The following is a 10,902-nucleotide window of genomic DNA, read 5'->3' as shown; positions in this document are numbered from 1 at the left end:
TCATCTTGTGAACGGCTTTGTGACGATTCATCCGTAGTTTCTGCCGCACTGCTCTGTTGCTGCGATTTTGTTGTTTCCACCTAAAAAGATTAATATCCAAATTAGCGTTAGGGGAGTCATGAATTAGAAAGAGGAGACGAAGAAGGAGATTCGTGTACCTGATTATCACATCCATAATGTCTGCATTCGCACCGTTGTCCACATGGAATGCCAGCTGCTACGCAGCCACATCGCCGTGTAGTACAATCTTTTTTGCATTTACAGGCATGCGAAGATATGTCTGTATCCATATCCGGTACACTCTGATTTTGTAAGAGGCTTTGTGGTGATTCGTCCGTAGTTTTGCCGCACTGCTTTGTTGCTGCGAATTTGTTGTTTCTGCCGTAACAATTGTTTTTGTGTTTTGTATTCTAGCGTTCTGCGTTTCTGTATGAGGAACCAATGCTCCTTCACCTAAGTTCTATATAAGACAGGGAAAATGATAAGGACTCTTTTACTTGCTTGGACATTCTATAATATTTTGAACATTTTCTTTACGTATAGGTAAAGAGATTGTTAAGGTTTTGATATCTGTTCGAATGTACGATTTAGGAATGTCCATGTCAGTAACACGTGGGGGGACTCTACTGCAAGGTGCCTCGAGAAGTGATCAAACATGGTCATCCCTATTTGTCGATAAAATGAATTAATTAATTACTTAATAATTAATAACGAGTCGATAAAATTCCTATAAATCGCCATTATAATAAGTTTCAGTACAAACTCATCGGTGTGACCATCTGAATGCACGAGTCATATAAGATATCTCTCTCTCTTCTCATTCAATAGTGTTCTAGCGCTTCCGAACACACCTTTCTCCTCGATTCCTCGTTGGATTCTAACGGGTATCAGGATTACATCTATGTAAATATTTCAGTTTCGATAAAAAAAATAACGAAATATTGTTAATGCGCGATTGTTAAATTCACCCCAAATTTATATTTCAAATATTCATATAATAGAGGTAGAAATAACGAAATTGCTTACCGTTTGACTTTTGTTGTTGGTGATTTTGTATGAACTAAAGGATTTACAGATGAAACTTTATACCGATCAGTTATTACTGATATGTAATCATTTATTACTCATGTTATGATAATTTATCTTATGATGAGTCTCTACTGAGATTAGAATGTACCTCTTTTAGTTGGACAAAAGAAAAACCTTTTTTTAGTTGCGTTTTTTGTCAACAGTTGTTACATTATGTAAAAAAATAGAAAAAAGTTTGGGGTCCTCAAATACATAATCTTAGTTCAGCTATTTATTAGTTTCCAAGATATTAATAAAAAAATTTTCGGTAATATATATTGCATTCAGTCATTACTGTTGAGGTTGACTGATAGAAGAACGAGTGGACGAATTTGCAATATTAGGTTGTCCGAAAAGGTTCTTTCGTTTCATAAGGTGATAATATATGAACAATAATTTAATAAAGACTAAAGTATATCGACTAAAATGAATTTTCAACATTCGGTAATGTTTGATAATTTGAGAAGCATCATGGAAAATAAGAAATTCAAAATATTTGTCTCTAGCCACTAGCCAGCGACCCTGACTCAAGTGATTCTTTAGGAACTGACGAATTTATAACATCTTACAACAGATGTCGATCATCTTAAATAACTTAAATGACCTCATATGCAAAGTTGTTAAATTCGTCTCAACAAACGCCATCGTACGTACTACAGAAGAAAGTGCAGGTCCATGCGAAATGAAAAAATGTTCATGCTAGTACAAATGACATGCCGAATGCTAAAAGTTAATGTTAAATCTAAATGATGTATGGAAAATTTATTAGAATTATTGCATCGTTCCATTAATCCATAATCGTTTGAAAGGGAATATTCCCTTTTCTCCCCTAAAAAGAATATATAATAAACGATTAATTTCTGTTTCTTAGGCAACTTGTAATCAGTTTCAGTATTGCACGATTCTGTCATTCTTATATTTGTCTATCTCGGATAGAATAGTAGATATGAACTTTTTCATAGAACCGTACACTTAAATAGGTTCTTGTAGCTTGAAACTCAATAGGTTCTCGCCTATGCTATTGTGTTACCAAGCGGGGCAGATTCCTAACTTTAAGCTTAAATACATAGGTTCTTGTATATGCTAAGTTCCAACCAAACAGGACAGATCCCTAATTTTATAGGTTCTTGAAATGCTATTTTCAATTAAACTCAGTATTTGGCCGCACGGAGCAGCACCAGTCCGGACATAACTAGATCCATAAGCGGGAGCGTTCTCATATATATATATATATATATATCAAAGTTATAATATCTGAGTATATGTAAAGTAAATATTTTGAAGATATAAAAGAAAACGTTTATGATTTAAAGATAGAGGATTTTTGAATAATGTGTATTACAAGTTATAGTATTGTATTTGATCACGAATAAACCTAACGACATACATATTAATATACTTAAGAAAATATTTAATTGAATGTATCGATATAAAGCCTGTATTATAGTCGAATTGTATATATTCGATTTAAGTTCTGGGCGTATTTTATTTTGTCAAAGTTTTATGTGAAAATGTCAAATGAAATAAAAGTAGCTCTTAAAGCGGCTCGTGATACATTTAGAGAAAAGAAGTATATAGATGTGATTAAGAAATGTAACAAGATATTAATGAGAGTTCAAAATAATTATAACGCACTTATGTTATTGGCGGCTGCAATGAAAGAAATTGATGAGTATAAACCACAAGTACCATTAATTCTCCAAAAAGGTACAAAAATCCAAGCAGACAATCCATTAGCTTGGTACGGTTTAGTATCTTACTATGAAAGAAACTTGGACAATAATGAACGTTATAACCAACTATTATTAGCTTACTGTAAGCTTTTGGAAATAGAAAGGTATACAATTGCTATATACTTCATAAATGTTATATGTTTGTAAAACTTATTCAGTAATTTATTTTCAGTGACTCTAAGTTTACAAATATTATGAGTAGAATCTCAAAACTTTTTACACAACTTAAGGATGTTACGACTATAACTCAATGTATTGAACATTTAATTGAATTACGGAAGAATTTGGATGATAACAAAATTAAGGTCATTGATAAAACGCTTGGATGGCTGCTATTAGATAATTTTTACAATCTAGATAAATATCAAAATTTATTAGAAAGTGTTTTTAAATCTACAATTAATGATCTTGATGCAACTGACCAACAAAAATTTTATACAGAATACTTAAAAATTTTATATGACAAAGATGAATTAATCGATTTGGTAAAAGAAGCTATCAATATGCATCAGCGATTCCCTCAAGATACATTACCGTTAGGTAAGTATTAAAAATAATATATTAGCTATTTTAACATTCTGTTTATGAAAGTAACAAAGGAATCTTATAATATCGCTTATTAATTTTAATGGGATTTTTTATCAAGCAAACAGAAGAATTTAAAGATTTATTTTTAATATTTATGAGGTAACAGAATTTAATAATAATGCAATCTATATCTATCTATATCATGAAACATGTGGAGTGCAATTGTTTAGTAAACAGTAAATGGTAAATATAATTAATAAATGGCAATGATGTAAATAGTATTAATAGAAATGAGTTCAGTTAGATGTAAATATTAGCATATACGTACTATAAAGAAACAAAAAGAATTCAAAAGTACTGTACGACAAAATTTAAACTTTTTTACATATACATATATTATTATATATATATATATATATATATATATATATATATATATATATATATATATATATATCGTCTATGTATGTATTTTTTAGTTACAATAATAGGCTTTTCCCACAATAGCAACAATTGTTGTGATAAATGCTTCAATTTTGTATAGTTTCTCCATAATTGTTTTATCAGTATTGTTTTATCAGTAGATACATTTCCTGGTATTGGATGCATCTTTATCATTTCCAGATACTATTGAGGAAGCAAGCGTTTATGTTATCTCTTATTCACCATTGCCGATATTCTGGTTAGTAATGAATTATCAAATTTAGCAAAACAAAATTTTTATATTTTTTATTTTATAATTATGGGATTATTATAAACAAATTTCTAACGGTTTGCCAATGAAAATAATGCCAAATACGATTATATTTCAATGAATTTGATCTATGTGGAAAATGTACAATTGCATGATACATTAACTCTGCTATGTTTCTTTGTCATTATCGACCCAATTTTTCAACATTTCAAAAATAAAATAGGGTAAAATAATATTGAACAAGATATGGAAATTCTTATTAATATACATAATTTCTTGTTTCAGTTGCATATTAAACAGCTTCTTAAGACATTACAAATTTTTATTTGTTTACTAAAATGAGAGCAGGATTGAAATATACAAAATTCCATAATGATAGTAGGATTAAGATAATAGCTAGCATTTTCCAGAAACTTTTATATTCTTTGTTAGTAGATATGGCATGATCTCGAACATGCCTGTCAGAGATTTAAAATATATAGTATACAAAGTATAAAAGTATACAAGAACAGTACACATAAAGTATACATAACTTTAGTTGTAATTTATACTTTTAATGATATGACAAAGAGAATAGAGGAGTGCCAGGGTAAATAAATCAAGAAAGAAATTAATGACTAAGTGGTACAAAGAAGCAAAATTGTATAATAAGGTTGCACAATTTAAAGGAATTAAATATTAAAACTAACATTATATACACTGCTACTGGCTGCAGTCTATACCATAGGTATAATATAAATGATATCTACCGTTTCACTTCTGAATTAAAATCGCCACTAACAATAAGTGTTTAAAGCAGATTGAAAAATAACTTTCCTGAATTGTACCGAAGAATATTAGAGAATAGCAGTCTTAACTCAAGAGTTTCCATAAGTATGTTTTGTAGTAGTATATTTTAATAGATTAAACAGCTTCTATTAAACAAGTATTAATTTCCGAAAAAATTGCCACTATTAATATATAAAGCTTACATCTCACTACTGCATTGTATAGTAATTGCAAGCAATAAGTGCTTGAAATTTGCATATTAATTAAAATTAGAAACTATGTACACTTATAATCATTCAATTGTTATTTTCAGCATTTAAAATATTATTTATCAAGATATGAATATATTATTTGAGAAATTTTTCTTATGTTATGCATACATATATATATATATTCTAAACTACCGAGCATATTTCAAGTTGTTTTCATATATTGTTAGTTAAGGGATGAAATTTAGCAAAAATAGCATTTAATCACTATTTGTCGATTTTCCATATTTATGTTTTAATCACTCAGTTATGAAAATTATTTTAAAAGATCGTAATAGATCGATATTTGTTAAAAACGAAAAATAATAAAAATAATTAGTAATAAAGATTTAAATGTCGTGAAAGTCATTGGAAGAAACATAATACAACACGTTATAACGCAGTACTTGTCTTAAATTATTTATTAACTATTATCGAACTGATACTGATCAAAAACCATTATTTAAAGAGATAGTAAATTAGCGACAGCCATTGAAATATTCGTGATTCGAACTTACCTGGCTCTTATTTTTCAACTCTCGTCGCTGTCCGTGAAACAATTATTCAAAAAGTTGTTAATAAATGAAAATAAAATTTAAAATAAAATTTACTGCTATTGCTTTCATGTGATTACATATTTAGACAATAGTAGAAAATGATTTGGAGATTTATGTAAATCGAAAACTTGTTGCACAGAATACAGTAAGGTTTTATAGAAAATCTAGCTTGAAATTCTTCGTATAATGCAATTTCCTATTTCAAATACTGCAAAAACGAAGTCTCGAAGATATCACACAGAAGTAGATTACGCACGTATGGTATACGGAAAACTGAATTCCCCGCAATTCTACACATACTTTTATACCAAGATTTTTTATCTTGCAGCGCTCTGCAGAGTGACATAAGTTCAAATCCGTTTGAAATCATAAAATTGCGGATTTTTATTAGAAGTGCGCGATCCCCGCACTTCTGGATTCTTGGGATCCCCGTTAGTTTCGGTATTCGTAATCGAGTATTGAAATATAGTACCAACGAAAATTATGTAATGCCGCGAAGTGCAACGACAGAGGCACAAGTCGCCCCAAATTGTTATCTTACACCAAGAAAATAACAATTAACGTGTGTCACGTTTTAAGGTGTGTACATGCGACGTACGTACGATGATGTACGTAGACGTTGTAGCGAGTCTGTTGTGAGCCGATCATAAAAACTCTCGATATCAAGATATGCAAAGTTTCTGAATACAGCAAGAGCAGGGTCGTAGAAGAGAGACACCGTGACGACAGAAGTGACAAAACAGAACCGTAGTACGAAACGTATCGCGTAACCCGATAGTACTAGCACGTCAAGTCTACGATGAACTTCCGCCGAAGATTTCGGCAATTCAATTGATATTCAAGAAATCGTGCGAGAGTGCCAGCATTGAATCATCGCTCACAGCGTTGGATCACGTACGAATATGAAATTATATTATATATTATATAATTATATGCGGAAGAGTGGAGTCGCATGTTAGTCACTGATGAATCACGATACTGTCTATACGATCAACAGGTCATCAACAGGTTTGTTATCAATACGGTCCCCATTTTGGAATATGGACAATGGAAATGTGTGTCTCAAGTAAGAGTTTTCAACGCCGGTGGTTATTGGTGATGACGTGAATCGGAGTTTAGTTTTTCTATTGCACAGACTGGACGGTAGTGTCATTACCAGCACTAAATGTAACTTGTCATGTAGACGAAGTGGGAAATATTTAAGGAAAGAATTCAGTACCTAACACCGGTAAAAGAAGTTCTTATCAACATATGTCCTGTTTGACTTTCTTCAGGAGATACAGCGTCTTGTGTTCTGCGATTTCATATTTCATAGAATATACTTAAAATGACTTGCATTTGAATGCATGCACGAAGATCTTTTGTTATCGATCTAATGACTCTGTCAATACTGTCCAATAATAATAAATAATAAATAATAATAATAATAAATAATAATACTGCGTCCGATAATTTGAGCAGTGTGTGCGGGTGCCTGTTATCTGCAAATAGCGCGCCTCTACATCAGATTCAACTGGTGAGAGAGAGAGAGAAAGAGAGAGAGAGAGGGTGAGAGAGAGAGGGAGAGAGAGAGAGGATACAAGTCAATCTCATAACACTACAACGCTACAATCCAGACCTATCATTGGATTAATGCATCCAGCAATAAATACGAACCTGTTCAATGAGAGAAACGACAGCTACACCCAATATTAATATCCGGAAAGGAAAAGATGCAGACCAATCTGATACAAGTAGATACACTTACATTCGCCATACGCAAATAGTACAGATATCCTTCTTGCGTCAGTGGGGAAACACGCAATCGCAACTTCCCAACTTTTTAATTTACAGAAGGTTAACGCAACACACACCTATAATAACTAATATAACTGGCTCACAGAAACCGATAATGTAGACAACACGTCAGAATCTGACATGAGAACTGAATTGCAAATTCAACGACAAAAAGACAATCCAACGAAGTTCATTGAAGGGCAGAAGCCAACAGAAATAAAAGCGTAACCAACACAGCAGAAAGAAGATCACCTATCAATGCGATGAATATTTATCGACAATAGTATCACTTTCTCAATCAACTCACCCCAACAGTTGTTTGTCATAAATACCTGTTGGATAAACGTATCATGCAGAACAACCTAAGGAAATATTTCATTGTAAAAAGTGTCAGAGGATTGGCCATTTCAGTAGTAGTTGTACACTCGAATACAGATGCGATGTGTGCTAATAATCATAATCATTCAGGAAATTGCACAATCAAACATAAAAGTGATAAAACCAATGTCGAGTGCAGTCGGCACTAACTGCGGACAAACAAGGCATCCAGCATTGTTCAAGAAGTGCTCAACGAGGTAGCCCTTATTTTTTGACCTCCGATTTGCTTTCGATCTTACCGTTCCAAACTGCGATACTTGAGGACAAAATAATAAAATTTATTACGCGAAATTGCAGAGTGATTGGACAACTGGAATCCGTGCCACATTTAAGTTATTATGACTCCTGCAGTTACATACAGTGGTTTAAAGTCTTAAACGCTGCTTCATATACTAATTTCAGAAATAAAACTCAAATATTTTATATATATTTGTAGTTGCATCATATAAATATTATCATTACACGTCTAAGACATTGTATTTTTATGTAAAAATATTCACTAATATTTTTCAAATAGCGGATTATGCTCGAAATTGACGCGAAATCATTAAAATTTGAAAACTAACTTAAACACGGCACAGGTTCTCGTTGAGGAATCACTTTGAAATTTTTGCACATTTTCTCCCCAAATGTCAGAGTTTCGGACGGTGAGATAATGGTAATAGATTTTCTCCAAGAAATTACAAATAATTCAAATAATTGCAACAAAAGTTACAAAATTATTTTTGTGGATGAATTTGAAAATTGGTTTATGGGATCCTTAGAATGACTTTATGGAAGTTGAGATAGGAAACTGCCTATGACGAATGTAATCTTTTTACCACCTAGATTGAGTTTCATCTCACTGTGCGTTCGAATGCCACGTATGTGATGTTAATGTCTTTAAGTCACATGTAACACATGTAAATCCTCAGGTGGTAGGCTCACGTTCTCCGCTTTGGTATAGGATCTCCAATAACCATAGTACAAACATGCGCCACTGACGGCAATAATAACATCTTAATCTCATATAATATTAAATTCCCGATCACTTTTTATTCGGAATTGTTACTAGTTGCTTGCTTATACTGCCTACTCGGTACCAAGGTTGGACGCACACGAGGTTGGAACATGGGCTGCTTCGCTCTACTTGTTCATCGCTTGTCTCTCTACACATGAGCGTTACTACGCTTGCTGTATGCATGTATAGATATGTATTATTATTAGGTATATAGCTTATGCATTATTATTAAGTATTGTATTTATTTGTGTATTGTCGTATGTTATTTTGTATACATATTATTATATGTATTATGTAGCAAATGTTTTTATCATATATCTTTAAAATGAAGCTTTCAAACTATTTGAATATTATTCATTACGTCTAATGATACTGCTTCAAAAATATGTAATAAGAGAATTTGCTCCGTTTAGTTCATTTTAATTCATTATATTACATACACACACATACATATATGTATCTTAATGTATTTATCAATTATTTCTCTGAAGTAATCGGTCTTCTCCAATTTATGTTTCTATCCATAATCGCAGATACTGAAAAAACTTGTCTGGAAAATTTCCTAATTGGTGGTGCGAAAATGTTGACATTCGCCTTAGAACGAACGCATCTCATTAATTGGATAAACATTATACTTACCAATTTTCAGATAAAAGCGTATATCGTAGCGAACGTAGCAACGACGTGTTACGTACTCAAAAATAACAACTGCTGCATAATTTTACCGTTCTTCTGTATGTTCATATCCCACGGCGCTTAATGTTGGCGTCCCAAATATCGATGCTCTGGCTTACCGCTCTCTGTATGGTCAGGCCCGCTGCAGACGAACTTTTGTCGTTGCGATCCCGTTGCGATCACATATCTATCTTCGTTGTTTTTAATTAAGAAAACAAAGGAAGACACAAGATCGCAACGATGAAAGTCGCTCGCCTGCACCGGTCGTTAATTAGGTCGTAAATATACGGCGTAGTGAGCGATAGGTGGCAAGTGGCAAAACAAGTGATTTCACAGACAATGCCAAATGCCAATGTCCTAAATATCAATTTTGTCGCTTACTGTTTGCCACTTCTCTGTATGTACACGGCTTTAGGATTACAAGTGGAGAAGCGTCCGGAGAAATGTGAACTATAGAATTACTTCATACCTTTGTTAGGCAAAGCGTTCATCCCTTGACCGCGGCTACGTTCGGCGACTGGCTATCGCCTCGAGCCCAAGCTCATTATCACAAATCTTGAACAAATACAATCGGATCGAAAGACGACAATTGTTTAATTACGCCTATGATAGAATCTAGATTACGGTGTTAAGGGATTTTCCCGGGGTTCCAAAGGGAAGGCTCCGATGTCCTTTCATCTCCGACATATATATATAGTGTTAGGGACAGTAGAACAAGAATTTTCGCGTTAATGGATTGGTTAGGATTTTGAATTTTCTTTGTTTAATACAAATTTTATCCCTACGTTTCCTTCTTCTTCTCTCTTAATTTCGCCAGTGCATAACGAAATTATTAGAGAAGAAGAAATTTTTATAAAGTCAAATTTCTTACCTTGAGGAGTAAGTGCCGTCGGGGGCCATCACCTCGCCTGCGGTAATGATCATCGGTGTGTTTATTATTGGATTTTATTATTCAACTCGGGTATAATTATTATTAAAACCGTTAGTTTTATTTATTTATTTTGATTAAAAAAAAATACACACTGAATAAAGCTTGCAGTTTATTATTCGGACTAATGTCGCGGATACAAATATATTTATTTATAAAGATATTTTGATCTCGCCAACGAAATGAACACTTAGAAGATTTCTAATTTAATTGTGACTTAGACTGAGCAATTAATGAGAGACCGTCGAAACGCAATGCACGATAGACGACAAAATAATCACGTAACGTACAATTGACGACAAAATAATCACGTAACGTACAATTGACGACAAAATAATCACGTAACGTACAATTGACGACAAAATAATGGGCCATAGGTTTTCAAATCGCGAGTCGGCTATTGGTAGTAGCGCGTGTTCATTTGTGTATTCGAAACCTTACTCGCGCGATTTGCATATAGTAGTTTTCGTTTCCTCGTTACGGCACGCGCTGAGCGCGGGACGTGACACCCCCGCCCTTGGAGTTCAAATTTCCAAAGGAAATTTGACT

General features: G+C 32.9%; 1 protein-coding gene across 4 annotated transcripts; it reads left to right on the top strand.

Annotated features, from left to right (window-relative positions):
• Positions 1-2,296: 2,296 nt before the first annotated feature.
• On the top strand, positions 2,297-7,452 carry LOC138185534 (tetratricopeptide repeat protein 37-like). 4 transcript variants are annotated; one of them, XM_069124545.1, is made up of 3 exons: positions 2,297-2,905; positions 2,974-3,341; positions 7,430-7,452. In XM_069124545.1, exons 1-3 carry the CDS (start codon positions 2,580-2,582, stop codon positions 7,435-7,437), a joined length of 702 nt encoding a protein of 233 aa, XP_068980646.1. In that variant the 5' UTR covers positions 2,297-2,579; the 3' UTR covers positions 7,438-7,452. The 4 variants fall into 4 exon arrangements, with proteins under 4 accessions (XP_068980646.1, XP_068980644.1, XP_068980643.1 ...); XM_069124543.1 differs by lacking the exon at positions 7,430-7,452 and adding an exon at positions 6,176-6,589; XM_069124542.1 differs by lacking the exon at positions 7,430-7,452 and adding an exon at positions 3,954-4,356.
• The last annotated feature ends 3,450 nt before the right edge of the window (positions 7,453-10,902 follow it).

This window comes from Bombus flavifrons, chromosome 12 (genome assembly GCF_040668555.2).
Source record: "Bombus flavifrons isolate JBK064 chromosome 12, iyBomFlav1_principal, whole genome shotgun sequence".
Classification (NCBI taxonomy): Eukaryota; Metazoa; Arthropoda; class Insecta; order Hymenoptera; family Apidae; genus Bombus; species Bombus flavifrons.
The sequence above is the reverse complement of the archived record's forward strand: the minus strand, read 5'-3'. Positions and strand labels throughout refer to the sequence as shown.